Genomic DNA, 23,920 nt, shown 5'->3' with positions numbered 1-23,920 from the left:
CTATTTGCACATGTCTCTCAATAGTACCTACTATTATCTACCTATCCCTACTGTAGTTTCTTACACTGTATTAGTCATATAGCCTATAAGAATGAAGGGATCAATGGTTGAATGATAGTTAAGAAATAATGTGCACACCTGCAAGGCGCGCGAGACATTGTTCATGTGGTGCACCCGGAGACGACCTTTCTCCCTAGGAAATGGGCGACCGCACAACGCTTCGAGAAGCTGGAGAAGCCGAGTGCCATCTCGTAGATCCTATAAAAATATAATAAAAGGAGCCGTAAGACGATGAGCAGAGTTAGCGAAGTGTCGTGTTAACGTGCCCCGTACGTAGGCAATCTATGATTATAACACCTGAAGAATCATACCTACATTAGACAACCTCTTTGATGATGTGTTACATAAACAGGTTACCTTACCGGAAAGAAAATTCAAACAATAAAGGACGGCCTGAATAACTGCGTATAAGGTATGAGATCAACGTCGATCTCGTTGCTCAGCCGAAAGAGTAGCACTGAAGTAGTCACTAGGATTCTTGATGAAAACACGAAACATGACAACCTTTCGTATGACACTGTGATTGAAAAATGAAACGTGCCACCGAACGAAAAACGAGCGTCGTTGTCTCACAAAATAGAGATACTGCCATTATTACAACTTTCGTTTGAACATACATTCGATATTTCACGTTACCAATGGGTACAACGAACTTACTATTTTTTACTTTATCCGTTTACTTCAAATGTTTGGATATTTTCTAGGAAAGCATCTGTTTAGTGTACAACAAAGCTGGACTAAATTGCTCCATTCGTAGTACATGTAGGTGTCTCTGAAAATCCATTTATATTAATTGCCCGCAACCCATAATAGTTTTGTGCGTTGACGGCTGGTTTTTGTACTAAACAATGGAAATATTATTTAAACTTCGACCAATCTTTTGTACAACAATGAGCCTCGTTTTATCAATACACACAAATACCCAGTACCGTTGTCTACAGCCATCTAGTTCTATTATATATAGTATAGTTCTACTAATACAAATCGTTTAAAAAGACACTTAATTTGTCCACTGTTCACGGTTTCGAGATATAATATTTAGCACACCTAACGATGAGCTAAAGTTCTTAAACTAAATACATGTTTAGATATATCTCAAAGGTATCACCCGTCAAAATGTATGAAAAATGTATCTACGTGTTTTTAAAATACGTACATTTTTCTTAAGCTTTCAAATGTTAAATAGATGCTAGAGCCAATTGGTAGACATTATGTTCGAAATCGGGGAAAGGTTAAATTATGCACAGATATAAAAATCGAATTCTATTCGACCTCAGTACGGACTAATATACCGATAAGATAATGTTAGGCGAGCAAGAAATTGCAGCCCTTGACGTTCAGCAAACCGGCGGTAAAGGTCGTCATTTCTAGACGTTCCCGACTCTAACATGACTTAGATAAATTGTACAGGTCAACTGGCCGATTAGCTTCTATCGAAGGAAATATGTTTAACCTAAATCGAGCATCTTATCACTTCAAGCGTAGACACCTATTAAGTGATAATGTGGGAAGATAGATTCTATATTTAATTTATTAAATTTAAACGAGGACGAATAGTTTAATAGAAGCTTTTTCATTTAGATTAATCATTTAGCTATAAGCAACCAACTCATATCTTTTTTACAGCCTATATGTGGCGTTAGCTTCATCGTGATGGTTTTTTGTAGATGATTTCCTCACTATCCAGAATAGATATCATAAAATCAAAAGGTTAAACTTACGAGGAAGAGATCTTTGAGCGGTTCATAGCCTCCTTGTACCAAACGCTGATTTATCCATTTAGCGAACGCCTTCTTTTGGACGTCCTCGCGTTCATCTGTAACGGACATAATAGACGCAGGGGCTAATTTACTGCAGATCGATCAGTCTATTAGATTTCAGTGGGTACTTTTTCCCTGAATCCATGTGTGGTTTTGCAGCCGAATTCATGGTCTCATTTTTATCTACTAATTACTTTCGATTTTTAGAATTTCGTGCCGCAAATTCTAGCTCGTTTTTATTCTAAGGCTGTCTCTTCGTCGAACGGATAGTTTGTGAATATCTAATTTACGTACAAATAGTACAAATTCCTAATCGAAATTGTCCTGTTTTTTTTAACAACATTGTATGATACGTAGCATAGAGTGAGCACCCAATCGTCTAAGTAGGAATAAATTACTAACAAACATCGGCAAAGTACAAACGATGTATGACTAGCAAAATGTAAAATCTACTGTGTTGTTTCTTAAACTACAGTCCTCATTTATAGATTTTATATCGCAGCGTGCCCGTGGTGCTTATTACCACTGATTGGCTTGTCATCGTATTATCTAGTACGGAAGACATTATTACCACACGCATGCCAATCTAAGAAACCTATAGGAAGCTACTTACTATTGGTTCTGCATAGAAAATTAATAAAATTATCTAGCCTGATAACACGAAAGTAGTTTAACAGAAATATATCTCGGCAAATAGTATCTTAGCAACACAACGATTATTTAGCTAACTGCTTTAAACTGATCTACCGAACTTTGAGTTTCGAGGTATTTAAACTTACTTAACGCAAGGGGCCCAGGTTCGGATTGACCCAAATACACTCATGGAACAGAATAACTTCGGATGATTGACAAGCATCAGCAGAACGTGGGACACAGAAATCACAAAAAGCAACAAACTATAAATTGTTTGACTCATTCTACAAAGCACGGAGTGGTTTTTCAAATAAAATAAAATGCACTATTAGTAATATCGTATTTATACAGTATAGCCCTTCAAACTTCTTACACAGGCACGGAACTATAATGATTACCCAGCATGCTTGTATTGTGACAATAGAAAGTTACGTCAAAAGATTTCAAACAAGCACCAGCATTGAGTGTCACGTATGAGTGAAATAGAAGCGTTCCCTAGCACAGAAGGACCTTAACGAAGGAATTATATTAACTGCTTAAAAAATCAAAGTTCGCAGTAATCTTTTTTGTGGCCACAGCTCTGAAGGCTTACCTTTACAGATACGAGATTAACGGGGGGGGGGGCAAATTTTATCTTCTGTATTGGCAATGCAGATCTTATAGGCTTGCTTTAATGATACATGCTGTGTACCCGAAAAACTCTATCTTTATACGAAAAAAACATCCCAATTGTCGGGCTCGAACCAAGTGACCCTACATACTGTCTTGTAACTAAGCTGTTACCGCATTTTGTTGTAATACGACGATGTAGTAACTATTACATATGACACAATATCTTTCTATTCCACACGCTGCCCTTCTTCAAGCAAATAAGAATACTTCTAATTAGCTAACGTCTTTCCTCAATGTTCAACCTATTTTTTCCACTGCAAACAGCAGAATCTGATGGAAGTATGCTGATCCTCTAGCTCTCTGATCAATCGATGTTGGTTCTTGGCTGAACAGTTCTGACAGGCACACATGACTTTGGCCATTTGGCGAACGGATACTCCCCCTTCTAAGGGAAGGAGGTCAAACATGGTCGCAGGTGATGACTTGGCCCGCTCTGCTGATAAAAAAGCCGCACACGTTATCGGACATCAACAAGCACTGCGCGTAATATCGATAACTTAATTAATGAGCAAGGGCGAAGAGTGGTCACATCTAAGCATAATGATCTTCAACAGCTGATCTGCACGGATGACACGAGTATTATGATATTCGCATCAAGATAATAGATATTATCACATAGATATGTTATAGCAAGTTAGATCATTGCTATGGTAATGATATGGCTGTGGGTATTATTTAAACGTGATAACTGATAATCAATGATTATAAAGCTTATTTGGCACGTGACAATTGTAGCTTAGATCGTTGAGAGAAAGCAAAATTCGCTGTTTTGAAATTTTATGATCTGGAAAAACCGGCAAAAAAACAGTCATCTCTGTGACCAGTCTATAAAAAGCCTGTTCACTTTGTTAGGGTGTTACGACTCCGTTAATCTGAATATAATATGGCCTACTGTGCTGTTTCTACAGCGGATATTTCTTCACAACATTAAAAAAAAAAACAATTTTTTTTAAAACAAGAGCAACTTCTACCGGAGTTTGAGTTATAAATAGAAACAATCTAATGGAAACGCTTCATACGAATGAGTAAACGGCCAGAAGTATAAGAGAAAGGTGCAAGAAGAATAGGACAAACCTGAGAGCAAAGTATATTTTCACGATTACACTACGATCAACTAGCTGCACCCAGTGTGCCATCTGACGGAAGCGGTCAGAATAGCAAATTGTGGCCGAAAATGATCTCTTATTTTACTTAAAAAATTAGAAAAACTTCTAACTATTCTAATTCAAACTGAACGGGTTCCTATAAACATATTCTTAGACTGTAAGTAATTGATGAACGCATACAATAATTGGTCGGAAGGCACATTGGTTATCGCCAAACGAAAATAGCTCTTATGTATCTATTTTTGGATATGTACGCTTTGAACGAAGCAATTGGCCATATTGGATTGTAACTCTAAGGAATAATAATAAAAATCAGTTTGGTATAAATATGTGTTCAGGTCGGTGAGAAAGTGGAATTGACATGCTCGTCACCCCCCATACCAAACTGTAGCTCGGATCAAATAGGCATAGCCCGCTCGAAGCTGGAAGTTGGTACCGTAATAATGATAATGGCAAAAATAGAAGAAATCGTTTATCTTTTTCCTATGCATACAACGTCAATCAGGTTCGACTCGTACGCTTTGCTTTTTAAAAGCATGGCGACAAAAGCCAATCTAGAACATATGCCCCTAGTCAGTCTTCGTTTGCGTTAAGCTCAACAGCGTAGCTGGATCGATGGGAGCGTCCTGTTGTTAGCTCTATTAGATTTATCAATAACAATGCCATCTGATAACATCAGATAGCATCATTATATTAACCTTCGAATCATCTTTGTTGCTAACTAGAAAACTACGTGGCATTTATAAATGTTAGTATGCAGATTACTGCTGTCGACTTTTGTAACTGAGTGCATTAGCTTCGCATAGCTCGGTGAAGACTAGAGTTTCACATGAAGACTGTGATGATCAAACTAGGGATCAGTGCTTATGACGTAAGGTCAAAATTGACACATATTACTCAGTGTCCATACTATAGAAATTGAATTGATCATATTTTAGAAGCGACATGAACTGCGATATAACAACACCCGATAGAAAATACGTCACGTAGAGGGCAAACACCCCAATACCTAGGCCTTTCATTAGCAACCGGCTTCTATTTGACTGTTGAAATTTCTTTCAACGACTGTACATAAACAGGCGTATTATTATTATTATTGTGAACACAAAGTAAACGTTGTTTCATGCATCTACCTCTATCGTTTAACTACTCTGTTGTTATCTTCAACCAGAACAGGATTCAAAGTGCCTTGAGCAACAGGTGCTGCCTCTCCGGAGATTACGCTATGGTTCGTTACTTTCTCAGAGAGCTAAACCCGTGAGCAGCTGAAGCCATTGTAACGATTGGTCGTTGGCATCCATTTTTTCCACTAATTGCGCTGAATTTTTGCACTACCTGTTGTATTTAACTATATTATAGCGAACATCAAGCGAACTAATCACGAAGTAGAGCTAGTTCCCGCCGACGATAGGTATTATCCATCTGAGTTCCACGTAAGTTAATACACCTATGTGGTCCTGTCTCTGTGGTGTTCCTCCAGGCCCAATGCCAAATACGTAGTAAAAGTCAGTGTTCTGTTGTAGCTCGAATGCAACCACCTGTGTGTCCCTTTGTGCCTAAGCAAAATGTTGGGCCGATCTGATAGCTAGCCTAGATGATGGTGGTCTTTCATTTTATGAACGCTCGCGAAGCTTGTTGAAAGGTAAGCGATAGGTGGAGCCACCGCCAACGAGGCCGTGTCTCAGTCCTGCGGCGGAGGCAACACATCAGCCAGCACCGACGACAACTGCCCCGAAGCAACAGGCAGCCGCCTCCGGGTGTCAGCCACAGACTCTCAGTTGATGCGACGATCGCGATCTGTCAACATCATCAGAGGACGACGCCGCCACTGACGTAGAGGGAGAAACTGTATTGAACCTATTGGTTGATGATGTAGAAGCCGTCAATTGTTCAATTAATCTATTCGCCTATTGATGTGTTTGCCGCTTAGTCGGCGTAACTCGAACTATAAGTCGATATTTTTGAATGGACACATGAGGAAAACAGCCTCTACATCGTATCACTATTATGTAACAATTACGGCTACTAATGCTATCGCCGACCACTTTGCTATTGGTCTTTTGCTGGGAGCTACAAAGAAGTTGATATCAAATGGTCGGATCGTGCCTCTAGATACTGCAAAGATTAGCAACTTGTTAAACACTTGCCTTTGACCATCATATCTAATACTGATCTAAAGCAATAGTGAGACCTGCTTCTTAAAGATGAGATAGTGTTTGGTGTGTATCGCTAATAAACTTGGTAATTTTGAATGTAAACATTGTAACTATTATATTATAATTACACTAAATATACTATAATTATACTAAATTGTTAAAAATACTAAAAGTACTAAAAAAATTTACTACTTATAATTATACTAAAAGAAGTTACAGCAAAACTTTAAGTAGGTTATTCCACACGTTCAAGCGAGTCTCTGTAAGCTTTTGCCCGTCGAACTGTTGTTGGAAACACGGATGATCCGCAGTAAAGTAATCTTTTCTTGACATAAATGATGTTCGACGTTTGCCTCGCTGTTCCGAATGTCTTTTATAGATGCATCTAACGTCAACATGTATTTGAGCGACTGTCGCTAATATTCGGTGAATACTATATTTGTCTATGGTCCTTCATCAATATATCTGCATCTCAGATGGCTCCCTGTCCGCTTCTCGCCTTCCTACCTTGCACCGATGGATCCATGATGGCGAAGGTAATTTTAAGGTCGTTTCTTCACTGTATAGCACTGCGAGACCAGCGCGACGAGACGTGTTAACCCACGAGATGCGACAAATAGTTGCTCCGCTGCTGGCAACGTCCTAGGGCGGTCGAAACGATATTCATCCGATTTCGGCGCTACCACTTTATTCATTGAGCTTGATGAGTAATCGTCATCTCACATCCCTTCAGTCACGAAACGGGAGATGGAGATTGGAACAGTAACAAAGCTGCGCCCGAATATGAACACACCAACCAATGGCGACATCCGTAGGAAATCAACCATTCGTTAGTACCAGCAGACAAAACGCGGAACTTAAGCAACTTCTTCTTCACCTAACAACGCAAGCTTTTCAGCTGTAAACTGTCACCACAACTGCAAGAGAGCTGTCGAACCAACACCCAATATCTCACGTTAAACTTCGATGAATCACTTCACCACGATAGCCACTTAACCCCTGCACTTCTGCCCTTTACCTCATCCCTTTTTCACTATTACTTTACCACCCAACCCTAAAATAGTTAACCACACACCGTCCGTATCGGATCAGTTATTTGTTATTCCTGTGCTGTTAAGTCAGTTGCTTAAGTTGTTTAACTTCCTTGTCAGTAAGTTCTAAAGTGAGACACCCCTGTAGTCATTTAGGGCTTGAAGCCTTCTCTCTTTCTCGATCTCTGTAGTTCTCACGCAGTGACAGATTACTCTGTCTCGGCGTTTTCATCTCTCAGTCGGTCTCAGCCCGTAGCCGCTGGCTGGATGCATAGAGACATTTCGAATTCGCTGCAGTCTTGTGTCTTCGCTATGCTGTGGACGTTTGCCGTGCGGGGGGGGGGAGTGGGGTGCGGAAGCTACCGCCACACTGGCAACAGGAACGAGACAGGAGTTGTAGCAGCTGACGATGCCTGAACCCGCCAAACGATGTCTGTGCCGTTGGTGATATGGTGTGGGATGAGAGTCGTACTCTGCTTCGTACCTCAACGCTTGCATCCACAACAATTAGCGAATAACAACTTGCACAACAGCGCAGTGACGGTGGCAAGTCTGGGGCCACCGCTGATCATTAGCAGAGATACGGAGAACACTCGCTCACTAAACGAGTTGTTATCGCATCACTACAGGTTACTCGGATTAGGCGCTACCATACGTTAAACCCAGACACTGGGGCTATGCAATCTAAATGGCGCTCAGAGCTCACGGCAACGGCACCACTCAGTTCCGACAGCGGTCACTTACGACGGCAGCAACTGCCGCAGCAGTGCGTCACAGCACGGGAGCGCGACGATCAGCAATGCTAATTAGAATAGTGGGAGTATTTGTCGTAGTAATAGCAGCAGACGGCTGGAGCACTGAAACAGGCCGACAGTCAGCGCTCCTTGCTGAGCCGATTCGGCCAACTCACATTCGCTTTGGCGATTGCCACCAGTTCTATTGCTGTAGCTACCTGCTTCTGATCTGTTTTCTACTCTGATCGGGGGGCTGTGTCTAATGCCAGTAGCTGCTACCGATGCTGTTACTGTTGCGACGCCGTGCAGCCTTACAGTAAACGCAGGTACTGCATGCAAGTCAGAGGGCATGAACGGAAAGCGGTAAATGACACTCTGTTCTCAGGAATGGATGCTGGTTGATGCCGCCACCGTCGTTGTCCAACCAAATGCAGAGATGCTCGTCGAAATGATGGCGCCTTGTCCGGCTACTCACCCGCCAGATACTGCTGTAGCTGCCTGGCCATTCTAGCCACTTGCTCAATGACTCTTTGGTTCATTCTCTAGATCTGGCTGGACAATGAACAGCGACTACGGTCTAAAAGCCGACTTGACTCAGCACACATTGATGGACCGTCTAAGCCACAACAGCAAGAGGCAGAGTCGAGCCTTCGTCCAGAGCTGACTTGAACAGAACGGAACTGAATTGCGGCGGTGCGCTGCGACCGCGGCGAACCAGCAACCACTGACTGCTACGCTAACTGCTACCGCAACTAAGCAGTTACGGCAAAGAAACTGCTGCGCTGAAGTTTTGTTGCCTGTTGTTGTCTTTGCTGCCCGCCTGAGCATCGGTTGCCACAGCACGAGCAGACGGGCGCTGCGGCCGCGCCACAAGGAGCCGCAGCGCGTACGGAGATCCAGCGCAGGACGGTGGCGCTTCTTCTACAATAACAACAGCAGCTACAGCAATACTACTATGACTCCTACGGACAACTCTTTCTCTCTCGACTCCGTTCCTGGTCGTCGTCGCAGCTGCGCCTAAGCGTAAACGAGAAGAACCGGGAACAATAACAGCGATAAACACACCAGCACGCTGAGACGTGGAGAAACGAAGTTGGCAGTCGCGCCTCTAGCGGCAGCTGTTCAGGGACCAGCCCGTGGCAGGAGCAATCGCAGCTGCAGCATAGGCAACCGACCGACAATGGACAGGCAGACGCCATCTTGACTTGACCGGACGGTCGATTCGGCGATCCAGCGGCGGGCGAGAGTGATGCGCGATCTACGCAGGGAGCACTTTGATACAACTCACTCATGTTCTCTACTAGTACTCGCACGTCAAATCCATCCGGTCATCCGGTGCATTGATGCGAAGCCTCATGCTGGTGATTGTTGGTTCATTCTAGAGATCGCCAATGGCTGAGAAACAGGCAAACGTTGCGTTGTTAACCAAGCTGGCCATTAACGGCCTAGCGATTCGATAGTCGGTCGTGGCGATTCTGTTTTGATGCCTGTTGGTTAGACGTTTGTCTGGCTAGCTTGGATCAAGCGCCGTGGACATGAGGAGAAATTCAGCGATCTGTGCCCATGTCGACGGATCGGACACGACCTGGCATGGTTAGGATGGATATTCTATCTCGGTCTGAAGGAAACCTTTATGAATAAAAGACATGGTGTACCTTTTACATCTTAGAGCGAGCTCTTAAGTTCGTAATTAGGTTGTTAGGTCCTAGCTAAATTCTAGATCGACTGATAGCTGCCAAGTGTTTAGAATATGCATGACAGATTAAGCATTAAGGCTTTTTGAATTGATCATTTCAAAGCGGCGACAATAGTCCAATCAGCTAAGAGACCGTTCTTGGGTGCCAAGTTCAGAATGTTGCTGGCTGAAGTCTGACGTGCGTGTACGCATATTTCGTATCGACAAAGGAAAAGGCTTTAGGTTAGTTGGAAAAAACACTAGGCTTAAAAGACACGCGGTTTTTCGTGACCATATTATAATATCCTATTTAAACTAAATTTTACGCTCGTAAACTTAATGTAAGTATAATATCATAGCTTTTCTATGATGTTTCTCAATAGTCGCTACTGGTATATCATGTTATGAAATGTGAAGTAAAGGACCATTGATTCCGTTTAGGGTTGCGCGTGAAAAACCATCTTTAATACACTATTCAATTTCCCTTGCTCTGTTTGAAACGCACGTTCGTGTTGATCATAAGGGTTATCATTTCAGTGTCCTTTACCAGAGAAAACAATAATTACCAGAGCTTTTGAAATAAAAGAATTGAGGGCATGTTTATCCTGCCATATTAACAAGATTACGCTTTGCTGAAGTACACACTTGTAGATATTACTTTATCGGATACTTGTTACTCTTAAACGAGTACTACTGTAATCGATTTAGCACTCAAAGCATTTTAGCTATTTGAACAGTCGTTATCGGTAATTATCAAACCTATACTCTACAAAAGATACGATCAGTGATATCCCTCATTTGTGATACGTAATGTAAAGAAACAATAGCTTTGATAATATTGAACTACGGCAAACGTTTAACGGATAAAACGTGAAAAAAAACAAAAATGAGATAGCCAATAGGCTGACAAAAAATCTTTGACAAAAAATATCTTGAAATGATAATATGGCGAGTACTTATCATTTTAATCGATTAACCATATCGATCAGCCACAATCAATTTAGACGCGTTTACTATAAAAAAAAAACAAAACATGCACTATTGCTGCTATCTCAGCTATTGTCGATTTAGTTTCTTAACAAAATTAATATCCATCCACGAAATAGCATAGCTGTGGTGTGATATACAGACAGAATGAAAAGTGACAGTAAATTTACAATTTAATAATAGAAGTAAGCTTACATTTATTTCTAACATTTATTCTCTGCAGTATACAAGTAATTCATGGTAAATGTTAATGAATTGGCTTCAAAAAACTACGCTAGAATTAACAACATACGAAAAAAAAAAATGTATATATACCTTTGCGCTCCGTAACATAAGGACACTAAAACAAATGATAATGCACTTTTTGGCCTTGATTCTACTACAGGCTTTACTAATAGACTAAATATGGTTTTGTTCGTTGACAGCAAATCGAGATTGTGCCCAATTATTTCCGCCCCCTCATGCATACATACCACCAGTTGTGTTATCCATCTTTTGTTGTCTAACGGGACCGTCGTCTGTTGTAACTGTGCGCTTATCCTTATCCGTATGCTTTCTTAACAGTGATAAATACTTGAAAACATGCAGAATCGAACCCCCTGCCTGCAATATTGGGTCAGCCCGTATCGCACTAATCTGCGCTGGCTTGCTGTTTTGAATTTTGTTTGTAACTCGTTGGGCAGATACGTAATTTTGATAAGGGGGAGGCAGCATTCGCGAGTCTACGCATTGACTAGTCATTGCCTCTCGTTCTGATAATCTTTCAGATGGACGAGATTCTGCCCAAGTAGAAATTGTGACCAGTGGCTTATTGGGTTTAGTTTTTGCCAACTTTTTCGCATTTGCAAGTTTGACCACAGTGGGTTTGTACGTAGATATAGACGCTGCCATATCTTTGCTATGCTTTTTCGGTAACACGAACCTGGTCAAATGCGGTGATGTCTGGCGAAGGACAGGAGACACCTGTGGCACCTTTGCTGACGGCTCCTTCTGTTTATTGTGCGAACTTTCAGGATTTGGTCCAATTAAAATACGACTAGGGGCAAACTCTTCCTTTGAGCTAATCGATTTTAATTTCTGTACTAACTTAAGTTCATCGATAAAGGGCGCCTTAGGGATCGGTAGCCTTTGGACTTTGACGGGTACGAACAGTTCTCCCGGGTCACGCGTATTTTTATAGACATCTTCTTCTTCTTCAGTGCCGGCACAGGTTTCGAACGACTCCACAGATTCCGAATCGCTGAAGCTCTCAGATTTAAGCATAATTATGTCATATCGATAGATCTGGTTGTGTCAAGAAGATACTTCCTCGGTTCTTCAATAATTCTGTGATAACCTATTCACTGGTTAAGTCGGGAAACTTCGGCGCTAAAGCTGAGCCATTTCAGCTCGAATACACCACAAATGACAGTGATAAAGCAAACCGGCAGAGCGAGGCCTCAGACGATAGCGTAAGACAGTATGCCGTTATCGGCTTTCTGAGATTTATCCTAGAGCACCAGCGATACCCACAATCTCTGCACTTATCTAAGGCAAGCTTGGGCGTTATGAAAATAGGTTTCTTCAGAACGGCTTGGAAGTGGCTCTAGGTATTTCATATTAAATTTCGTTGCTTTTTGTGACGAGACTGCTAAATCGTGGCTGGTTTATTCACAAACAATATGATTGAAATAACTGTTTTTTTTTACCATTATCATTGCTCAAGCTGTTGTGATTCTAGCCCGCCATTTCATGCTTCTAAGCATGACTTGATGGTAGACCGAATATTACTGCGAATGCACCTGTGATAGCAAGAAATAGCAACGACGCCACTGTGACCCCAAGTAGGATTTGTGACCACAGTCGAAGACAAGTTGAGCTGCGCTCTCTGACCATTCTGAATCGAACACGTTTCTCCAGTGTGCTGATTTTCTGCAGACTAAGTAGATGGTATGGTCCTCCACCCTAGAGATTGTTACGTGAACAAAGAAATGTCTACGTGTACGTAGCTTTGCCCAGTTGAAGTCGGGGTCAGACTACACAAGTCAGCCGTTTCTTATGGTAGCTGTACAGAATATAGCTAGAGACGTTATGTGGTCTTCACGTCTCTTTCAGCGAAGCTTAATAAGGGTAAGACTTCACATTGTTGATTTCCACATCTTTTCTACTCCATCTGCTATCTTCAGTAACATTCATTGCTAAACAGGGCTTTTAATAGGCAGTCGTATTCATTTCCGAGTACCATTCCCTTGTCGTTGTCCACTGTGATGCCTTCACACACAGAACTCGGAGCAGCGTAGTCCGGTCATTCGCATGATCACAAGAGTCAGTCCTTTTTATGAGAAAATTGGCCTACTAAGCTCATTTCTACCACACAGTTCAGTAAATCGTCCATATACATAGAGAAATGGCGTTTCATAACGATGACCATCATTAATTCAACCTAACAAGATAACACGAACGCAATCGGCAACAGATCGGCGCAATCGAGCACAAGCTTTAAGGACAGTGTTCTTCTATTCTAGCATATTATTGACTGGGGAGATGCAATAAACCACTGAGTCCGGAATACGTTTCAACTACCTCGTATCATTTGCCCTGGTAATCTCACTGCTTCGGTCCGCCTACTATCATTACGCTCTGGGGGAGTTTCTTTTTCGCTGAGACAGCCGCCGCTGTTACTTGTGCCTGCTTCGTGCTGCTTGAACACAGCTTGCTCCACCTCTTCAATTTTACCAGTCAGTCTATAACGTTGTAGCACGCTATTGCCTGGCAATGCCATCCATACATGATTGATGGAACCTCTTCTTTTGACACAATCTGGGTTTGATCCGTACATGCGGGTCAAACTCCTGAATAGCACATCATCACTTTCAGCTACAATTAGTAACTGTAGCAGTCAGCAGCAGATTTTGTTGCTACAGACAGCCTCTGCCAATTTGTTAACAGGTCTTTGTGGTTTGCCCTCATAGACGTCGATTCAGTTTGTCAATACAAATCATGCATAGAATATCTTGTGCCACAACATTAAACCACTACGTTATTGTTCTAGATTTCTTTCCATCATCGATCAGAAAGTATTTTAATCGGCTTGGAACAAAATCGCCTGATAATTCTATTCAATATCCTGTATCCGTCACAGAGTTTATTGGGTCTACGGAACATGTTAAAGATGACATCATAGCAAAGAGGGGCAATGGTTGTTTAGAGCAATAACAACGAGACTATATATTGTACCGATCGTACTGGCCAATTTTGGTGCTGGAACAGAGCGCATGTGTGCTCTCTGAGGAAATCGTCGACATTTTTTTTTACTAACTGCAGATTGCGTCATCTACATGAATCACGAATGGAGCTTTATGCCAGTGAAGACCAGATAATGTTTACTGCAGAAAAACTAGATCCTATTCGATAGATTGTGACAGCACAATATTCACCCGTCATATATGTATAATTAATACGATGAGACTCGTTTTTTACTCATTAATCCAGCTAAGCTGGGCTTTAACAGAACCTCAGCCGAAAAATAACAGCTGGAAAAAATAAATAGTTGTTTTTTTGACGTTGTCTAAAGTAGAAAATGGATATTCTCACCCTTAGAATGAACATCCAAATTAAGATAAACACTTAGGGATAGTAAATAAAATGAAATGATCAGTGGTAAAGTGTCTAAATAGATTCGATTGAATCATGCGAGGACTGTTAAGCGCCAAGCTACTCACTATCCATTTGGTCCTTCTTGTGTAATGGCGTATGGTTGAGAACGCAGGCTAAATGGAAAATGTACATTTAACGTCCCATTTAATTGGAAGTGAAAAAAAGGCCCAATCTTTCCAAATTCTGTATTAAATAATTTTCTTAGCATTCGCAGAGCCAACGACCAGTGAAGCCACTGTTGGATCGTTTTAACAATAGGATATGTCCTAATTTCTCTTACAATCTTGTAACTATCAGATTTGACCAATAATTCAAACTAGATCTACAATGGAGCTATTCGCTTGTTTCTACGGCTATTAGAGAACCAAAATGCTGATAGCTCTTAGCCTACTTATGCTGTTTTAAATTATGACAACTATCCACCGAAAGAATTTGTGTTCCATCAAAATCTACCCCATATAGACGGATATACCGTTGCTCTTTCAATATGCATAAATCTAATGTAAATAATTAATGAAGATTCCAAACCCAACAGCATTTTAGACCCAACAGAAATTTTCTACTTTCCTTTGCAAGCTGAAATCAGCTTTGTATACCTTACCTGTGTGTGCCCAATGCAGTGTCTAATACAAATTATCACATATGTGCATGATACACTAAAATAACCTTCATTACGACCAAATCGTTCAATTTCCAACTAAAATTGAAAAATACGACTGGCACTTATAGCACTGACAATAGAGTTAAATTAGTTTATTTATTAAGGCAACGTATAACTTGTTAAACACACATGCACAACTTCAATAACCTTACGCAGTAACAGAATACGTGTATATAGTATGTCAACTGCGAAAATACACTTTAGCCAAAAAGTGGGCCAAATGTAGAAAAGACAAGTCAGAAGCAGTAATAATGATTGAACCAGAAAAGTGAATAAAAAAGAACCGATTTATACTGTTTCTACTTAACAAACACTTGTTTACAGACGGAGGTATCTAGCCATTTCGATTTACTTCCTCTTTTTTTTTTTTTTTTTTTTTTTTCGATATACGATTCCTCCAATATATGACGTGTATGTGGAATAAAGGACGCGTATGCCCGTATCTATATAATACATGCAAGTATATTTAATATAGATTACTTAATGATCATGTAGAGACTTCATGCGGTAGCTGAGAGCCTAAGCCGATCATGACAGTGGTCCGGTTCAGTAGACCACGGCAGTTTCTACACCTGTTCTGCTCTAGAAAAATTTACGTTGGTTAAGATCGGGAAATTTAAAAAAAAAAGTAGATTTTTATTTGACAATGTCTTCATCTAAGCTTAACAATGAGTTAAATTATTTGAAATGAAATTATTTCATACTAACATGCACACTTAGGGTCTTGTTGACAATCAAAATATATTAACAATTAATGAAATAGCAGGACAAATGCCACTAGACAAGAAGCCTAAAACCTTCCCGAAAGCCTGTTTTTTTTTAGCAATTTCCGGTAGTACGTTAATAACACATATTACCACAGATCAGCACATACGAATCTTACAGGTTCGCTATGATAAAGAAAAGTTATCAGGTAAATTTAAGTTCGGCATCTAACAGTATCTCGTCCATTTCACTGCCATCTAATGTCAAAAATAACTGCTAGAAATTGTTTATGGAAGTCTATTGACATAGCTACCAATTGCCAAGAGCAGCTTGGTAATTGTAAGAAAGCACTCGTCAAGTTACCTTTATGTGGTATCATTGGATCGAGCTACCGCCATTAACTCATTTGTTGCTTTGGCTGAAATTTGGTGCATGTCTAGTAATCTGATCGCACCGGAATGGCGCGAGTTTCGAACTATCGGCTTAGGAATATGCTATATATATATATATGAAAAGTGTCCAGCAAATGAAGTTTTTTAACAGACGTCCATCAGAAACACAAGTATGTTCCTTTATTCGGTTACTTCGTAACCGTAGGTGTCCCAGTACTCGTGCCTCCGACATAGCTGAGTGGATAACATACTTGTCCGTTAACTTTAGCGACGCGTTGGGCGTAAAACTCGAATTATAGAAAGGTGTTCTAATATATAATTATAAATTTGCATCCAATATTCATTTTGAAGTTTCAGTTTGATGTATCGGCTCCATTCTGGTCCGCTTGGAAGATCTGGATGATCTTGTCAATTTTCTCCTCGTCTGGCAGAATGGTTAATGGCTGCCAATCCGGAATGGTCGACGGTTTAAGGACATCTTTCTTCGACACAGGCAATGGTTCCGTCAAGAACAGGTCATGCTCAAGAGCCTTGTGGCAGCGGAGGCGTCTGCTTGAGTCGTAAACAAGCCATGATGCTGCTAATTCCCTCGCTTCTGGCTGGATGTCAGGTATTAATTGTTCCCACGAGGTGGCGTCGGTACAAGGAAACTGGATTTTGTTGTAATCCGGCAGTTTTCGATGGCCCGGCCAGTTTTGCTCCGTCGGAGAACCGAGTGCATTTAAAACGACACCCAATTGTTCAATGTCGTTTTCGCTTCGGAACAAAGGGAAGCAATTGAGCATCTCAGCAAAGACACAGCCAACTGCCCAAAGATCGACACCTTCATTGTAATACTGAGCTCCGTAAAGCAACTCAGGTGCTCGGTACCACCTGGTGGCTACCTGATGCTCATATTTTCGTCCCTCAACAATAAGGCATGCTTGACCAAAATCAGCAATCTTCAACGTGCCTTCGACGTCGATGAGTAGATTGGCAGGCTTGATATCACGATGCATTATCCCGTTAATATGACAATAGCCGAGTCCTTTCAATAGTTGGATCAGGTAAGTTTTGATGTGCGATATCGGCAACTTCTTCTGCGAGTGGTAAATCAACGCCGAGAGGTTGTGTGGTACAAACTCCATCGCCAACACGACGCTGGGTCCATGTGAAAACACCTCATGAAGTCGAATAATATTCTCATGGTTAAGGTATTGAAGACTTTTTACTTCACGAAACGCGTCAATCGGAAACGGCTTATCAGGTCGACGTTTCAGTAAAATCTTCTTCAATGCGACAATCTCGCCAGTGGCGTTATTGCGAGCTCGAACAACAATACCGTGTGCTCCCTCGCCAATAATCCCCCCGACATCGTAAGCGAAGATGGACATAATTCACACTTGAGTTACGAGTATAGCCCAAAACTTATTTGTCTCCAAAAAGCACTGTAGAATTATAGTAACATCGCTTTTACCTTTGTTACCGTCAGGACATTTATAGCGAACAGAGAATAGTATAAATCCATAAATTAAATACAGACGAGCTACATTCCACCGACTAGACGAAACCGCCGCTTTAAAATAGCCACACACGCACACATTCCCGCGTCATAACGGCTTAATTCGCTAGTTATCACGCATGTAAATCAACCATAATATTAGTTTAATACGGTCTGAACTTACGACCTGTGGAAAATTCACCAGCGTCCATTTGTCTGTATCGCTGTGGGTATTATATCTAGCGTTTGGATCTTAAAGGTTTGGGAGAGTCCCAAAATCAGGCAAACTCCAATGAGGTTCTGCTTTTTAAGTCAGCTCTTTACAATCTTGCCGCGACTACCATTATCACAAGGGATTACACGAGCCACAGGCAGTTATGAAGGTATGAGTTGCTATGGCTACGGGATCGGCGTCAGAACAACATCACATTGGCTGAACAAAGCGAGTGACAATTTAGGAGATTCAGGCCGCAGCCTTGGCACGGAAGACACACGAGAAATCCGACAGAATTAGACCAGCCCACAGGACGATGTAGGGACTCTCGCACTGTGGAAACGAACAATTGGTACTGAAGTGAGAATCAGCGATGCAAATACTTGGTGTTTATTTATGTAATATAGATATACTTAAATATTAACGTTGGAGTAACTTTGTCCAGGAAAAGTTACCAAGAATAGATATCCTAAAATCGTGCTATAACAGCCATTGGAACATTTTTCTCTATAAAAAAAAACCTACAGACGATTCGTATTACTTCGAAAATTTTCATGTGCGTATGACTAGCGGTCCATTCACAATCTCTTGAAAGCTTGCGTCTTTCTCAGGTATTTTCTATGCGTGAGTATTAACCCTGTCCAACTGTGTTTTGCAATATATCAGCAATTTTCATATTCTACAAAAAAAAACATGACTGGTAGAAGCGGGTAAGCTCTCATGCTCATATTTTTTTCAGCGGAAATTTTGCTCTCGATGTTCGCTTTTAGTAATAACTAAGTGAATGCTACATCTAGTCACCAGTATAGCTACCCTGACGCCATATAGGCACCACATGGTTGCAACGAGTATTCGACTTGTCAACTTTACTAGGACTATGTGCCCAAAGCCAGTAAGTTTGCTATTTGCTCTCTAATTTTTCGTTTAAGAACCACCAAATATTATATCACGCTCTAAGGCACCTTATTTGCTTTACTACGGTAACGACACTGAAGCCCAACTTCGGGAGTATAGCCACCTATAACGTTTTTACTCAAAATAAAATTCACTAGGCTGGATGAAACGATGACAAAAATATTGTAGAGAAAGAGCCTTCCTAATATATGTAACTCTTTGCCAAGGAAAGAAGTAAAGCAAAACAGCCGATAATTAATAACCTAATATTTTCATGGCCACTTAATTAACTCTTACGAAGCTTTATTATAGTATTTAATATTATATCTTATTATCTAATTATACTTAATATAATTTATTTAATTATGCTTTTTATATTTGGCAGCTTATATACAATTTTTTGGAAAAAGGCTTTACCTTTGATCTTTAGATGCTGATACCAAGTATGCATTTTGGATGACATACCAATAACATCAAAAATATCCAAAGTTGAAGCCAGATTGGCCAGATTGGTTACTCCGGCCTTCGCCTACTATAGTATTTTACGAACTATATCTTCACTTTTACTACACTTTGTTCCACACCAGCAATTGTATGAACTCCGGTGAGGCAGTTGCTTGATAACAGGTCAATTCGTTCCCACACAGTCACAACAGGTACGATTTCCGCAACTTAGCGCATCACGATATGATCAGATGCAACGCTATCTCGTTTCTAAAACATCGTTACCAATTGAGCGATGGTTACATAGCAAGTTACACTTTTGAGTTACAGCCAGCCCACAACGATTGAAACTCGAAAAAGTTCCAACCACTTTACAAAATTATCATTAATTCAGTAGCCGTCTCAGTCATTCGTCAAAAATCGACCCTATCAAAGCTCTATTTATGCCTTAGCTTTTTTGAAAGCTTTTCCGTCCGTGAAAGTTACGCACGTAGTCCACGAAGCAACCGTATATATACATGTATATGCATATACATACATATATATATATATGTGCATGTATATATATGTATGCGTGTGTATATGTATATCTATGCGTATATGATGACTTATGTTCAGTACAAGTTTACGCAGAAGCGCAATTTGCAGTAGCGTTGTTGTTAGTCTTCACGAACAGATACGGCACGATCTAATCAGAACGAATTGCCTTCCACACGTCACCAGCAAAGTAAGTTTTTTACACAGTGTTGTAGTTATTTTAACTTTCTGCCACAGAGCCAAAAATAGAGCAAGTTTCAGTTCTGTAAAATTTCTGGGGCCAGTTCGAATGCCCAAGTGAACACCCAGGCCTCTTCTGAACCACAAGCGACAATCGTAGAAAGCTAATCCTTACGAAAATTCTCCTTTTTCGAAAAGTTCGTTCCAAAACTTGTCCAGAGAGCTGACTGCACCAACGAAGTTACAAAGCGGACAGCAACCGCAGTCTAGTCTGACAAAACAACAAACAGAAGTTGGCTGACGCAAGAACTTTGGCAGTACCGCCAACACGCCAAGGGAACTGCGCCAGAGCTCAAATAGCAGGAATTCCAGTCGACCATCGAAAAGATCCAATTGTTACAAGTTGTTTTCGCTGGAGAAGTTCCGTGATGTCTTCGACGCTTTTGATTCGTCCACCGTGTCTGCCCCTGGCGGTCCAGCAGCACGCAACGTCAGCTAATGCTGCAATCCTTTCTCTATTTAGTGCTTGCGCGGACGTCGCCATCAACCAACGTTTGAGCATCTGGACGGGATCTGAGCTCCTTGTCTGTGGCTGCATAGCACTGGCTGTGTCCCCGGACACCGAAAGCTAGCCCGGCGACATCCTAGCTCCGAAGTCTATTCACCATTCGACATAGAGCCTAAAGTAGCTGGTCATCAGGACCCGAAAGAGAAAGCTGCCATCTTACCAGCACCTGACAGATAGGTAGGTAACTAGTACTTGCACTCGCAGACGTAATGATCCGCCGCCAGTTGTCAAATCATGAAGCTACTATAGCCGCGATCCCGTCTGTCATTTAGTCGTCGCTCGGCAAACGGCCGCTGGTTCAGTGGTTCAGTCAAAGTGGAAGTTTGCTAGCAAATAAAGGTTTGGCTGTACGTCATTTATCACTATGTCCTTTAGGACTGCGCGATACGGCTCCCGCAGGTTTTTCGTCCGGGTGATGTAAGCTGTGTTTGTGTTGACTATGTCTTTTGATAATAGTGGTCGGTGTTGTTGTTACTGCGGAGGGGATTATGACGATGGCAATGCGCCTATATAGCAAGTTAACGTCTATCATATTCGTCCCGCCGTCTCATGTATAATAGCTGCTAAATGCCGATAAAACTCTATATATATATATATATATATATATATATATACATAATATATATATATATATATATATATATACATATCAGTGAATCGTTATACAGTGGGCAGAACGTTCATCAACAGAGTCAATCTAAATACCCATAAATACCTTGATAAATGTAACCCGAACAGCTGAAGAACGAACAACAGAAAAAGAAACCGGAATTTTCTATCATTGCTGTCCGTGTTACTGTTGTTACCGTTGTATAGAGTAACGACGATGGCCTAGTTGCGCTATTATATCGTTTTTTCTACAAAATTAATTATTTACTGAGTATTTTTTTTCCATTTGTTTAAATGTGACATAGCAATCAATACAATATAATAAATGCACATATCTAATCAACTATGTATCGTTCCCTAAAAAAATTAATTTCCTTCCCTTTTGCAATTACTTGTTTTACAGATACATGATCAGGTCAGATTTCTGTTTACTGTTGCTCTAAGCACTGTATCATCTGGGGATTATTCTCATTATTGCTAAGAAATATCAAGCTGAATTTACACTTACGGTCAATTGTCCGTAATATATTTGTAGGCCATATCTGAACAACGAGAGATGTTCATGAGCAGCTCTCTGGTGGCAAAGAAACCGAGACAGGTTCCCATTAGCCTCTCGATTTTATAGCATGTATAGAATAGGATAAAATTGGTTTATAAAAGTCAACAGTTGTACACTTTTAGTTCAATGGAGTTCCGGCCATCATAGGTTTTAGTCCGTAAAATTTCAAGACAAAATGTGATTTAAAAAAAAATGTGCCTGTTTTGTCATCTAACACAAATATCTATCTACCTGTTACTTGGCAGAGCTACCGACGTGAAACTTTTTGATCCTATCCAAAAAGTCCATTACATAAATAAAGTTGTCTAGGTATCTGCTTGTTTCGATCAGTTTTACCAAATCACGCATTCTAAGAAAAAGTTTACTTAATTGTATCATCACTAATCAAATCTGTCCAATGCTGTCTAATACCCTGCTGGTAATACGCCCATTTACTGGTCGGGTGAACTTATACGTTTCAAGAGATTCGTTTAGCTTAATTTTATATCAGTATATAACTTACAGCCAAAATAACCACTAGAATAGGCCAAAAATGTCGTCGGTCTCATTAGAGTTTTTTTCAATTGATGGCTCTTTTTGAATTTGACTTCATTATGTAAAACAGCAATTAACACCTAATTCCTATGAAAATAATATACTAATAAGTGTGACTCTTTTGTGCATCTTAGCATTACTATAGCACGTCATATGAGATGATAGTACGTCGTGCTTGCAGCGTCGCGGATTACTCTTAATGGCGTTCCTCTCTCTCATTGCTGGCTAAAGTCGATGAAGTCGTCGTCGTCATCGTCGTTAGTCGAAAGAGAAAAATTTTTTTTTTTGAAAAAAGGTATCTTGATCTTATGAGTTTTTGATCGTACGAGCTTTCCTCATTGTCGTCGTTGAGTTCTTTCTGCGTGCTCGCTAAGATATCTATCCCTTACAGTTCTTTTACGGTCCTTGAATAGCACGTAGCGTATGATGCTCCGATTTACAGGTCTAGTTTAACCATCGTTGTCTTCCTTGGAGGCTAATCTGGTCGTGTCTAATCGGCGTCATGGGAAAAGTGATTGTATTAGTGTGCCAGATTATCCACTGCCGTGTCAGTCATCTATCTTTGTTGTAAAGCCTGCTCCAACCATACGTACATGCTTGCATCGTTGCTATTGATTGCGATGATTCGTATGTTTTCTCTGTTTACGAGTGGAGATTTGTAAAACCGTACTAGTTGACTATAAAAATTAAGATATTGTTTAGTTGGGCGTTTAATGTGCGATTGCCTGTAATACAACAAATACGCCGGGACCTTTTCTTTAATGTAGAACTATCCGTCGAAAACCTTTTCACTGCGAAGTCGTGTGAGACCCTGGATTAGAATGTGAGCCGTTTTATAAATATATAGTACATTAGAAGCAAAGCGCCATGACACTTATGACCATTATACCGTAATAATAATAATAATAATAATAATAATAATAAATTATCAATAAAAACCTAATATCTAGGAGCCACATTTTGTGCGTACAGCATATGATCGTTTTCCGACACCACACGTTTCCACCATCGATTTTGTCTGACGACAATGACTTAAGTAACCAGCTTTTAGGCCCCTTTAAATTGCCCAAGTAGCCTTGTATCATCCTGCTGAATAGCTTTCTTCATTCAAATGCCTAATTCAAATTCTTTAAAGCCAAGGAAGATGTATTTGAAATTGAACAAAGTCCAACGATGCTATTCGTCTTCGACTATTATCCATACATTTCCCGCACCTGCGGATTCTCTTCATCCGTAGCGCCTGAGTACTAATAAAGACTGCCAGTATAAATATTTAATAATAAATTACGCTGCCTCTTTTTGTAGTCTTGTCTCTTTTTACGGCCGACAGAGACTTAACCTATATGAACTGTAGATTACGCACATTCATCTTCGGGATCCATTCGAAGGTCTTCTGACGTGTCTAGAGTTGGAAATGAGCCATCTCCAACCGCGCCATTTGTCTCAGCTCCCTCGACATCAGCCGAAGTTGACGCAGTTCCATCTTCGAACCTATCGATCTGTCGCAATGGGAAGACGGGAAAATAAGTAGAAAAAATCTTTTAATTCTACTCGATCCAGGGCGACCTACTCTGAGTGGCTCAAATACCAAAGTATTTCCCTAGCTCAGCCTAATTATGCACATTTAATACACCAAATCGATAGTAATCACCCACTGGTCGTCTGTTAGCCGATCGACTTTGAGCATATCCGA

At 40.7% G+C, this 23,920-nt stretch overlaps 2 protein-coding genes across 12 annotated transcripts in view; both read right to left on the bottom strand.

Moving 5' to 3' along the window:
* Dys (Dystrophin) overlaps nucleotides 1-23,920 on the bottom strand; it is a 252,876-nt gene that overhangs the window by 225,566 nt on the left and 3,390 nt on the right. For 9 of the 11 annotated variants that reach the window (XR_002670685.2, XM_022790388.2, XM_086981254.1 and 6 more), the window contains exons 2-4: nucleotides 23,591-23,726; nucleotides 1,782-1,876; nucleotides 139-258 (exon numbers count right to left, since the gene is read on the bottom strand). Coding sequence is in view for 10 of the 11 variants with exons in the window: in XM_022790388.2 (XP_022646123.1) it covers nucleotides 139-258; nucleotides 1,782-1,876; nucleotides 23,591-23,726 (351 nt within the window). In the remaining variant the exon portion in view is untranslated. Of the gene's footprint in view, nucleotides 1-138; nucleotides 259-1,781; nucleotides 1,877-6,894; nucleotides 9,224-11,287; nucleotides 14,190-23,590; nucleotides 23,727-23,920 lie in introns of those variants that run through there. The other 2 variants (XM_086981255.1, XM_086981257.1) reach the window with 2 other exon arrangements.
* LOC111243961 (cyclin-dependent kinase 20-like) lies at nucleotides 15,174-18,224 on the bottom strand. The gene has a single exon (XM_022790407.2). The coding sequence runs from the start codon at nucleotides 17,579-17,581 to the stop codon at nucleotides 16,562-16,564; it is 1,020 nt and encodes a 339-aa protein (XP_022646142.1). The 5' UTR covers nucleotides 17,582-18,224; the 3' UTR covers nucleotides 15,174-16,561.

This window comes from Varroa destructor, unplaced genomic scaffold, assembly GCF_002443255.2.
Source record: "Varroa destructor unplaced genomic scaffold, Vdes_3.0 BEIS01000002.1, whole genome shotgun sequence".
In the NCBI taxonomy this organism is placed as follows: domain Eukaryota; kingdom Metazoa; phylum Arthropoda; class Arachnida; order Mesostigmata; family Varroidae; genus Varroa; species Varroa destructor.
Note: the sequence above shows the minus strand (reverse complement) of the source record. Positions and strands in the feature narration are given on the sequence as shown.

Excerpts from the sequence above, each read along its gene's own strand:
- LOC111243961 (XM_022790407.2), bottom strand. The coding sequence starts at position 17,581 with ATGTCCATCTTCGCTTACGATGTCGGGGGGATTATTGGCGAGGGAGCA.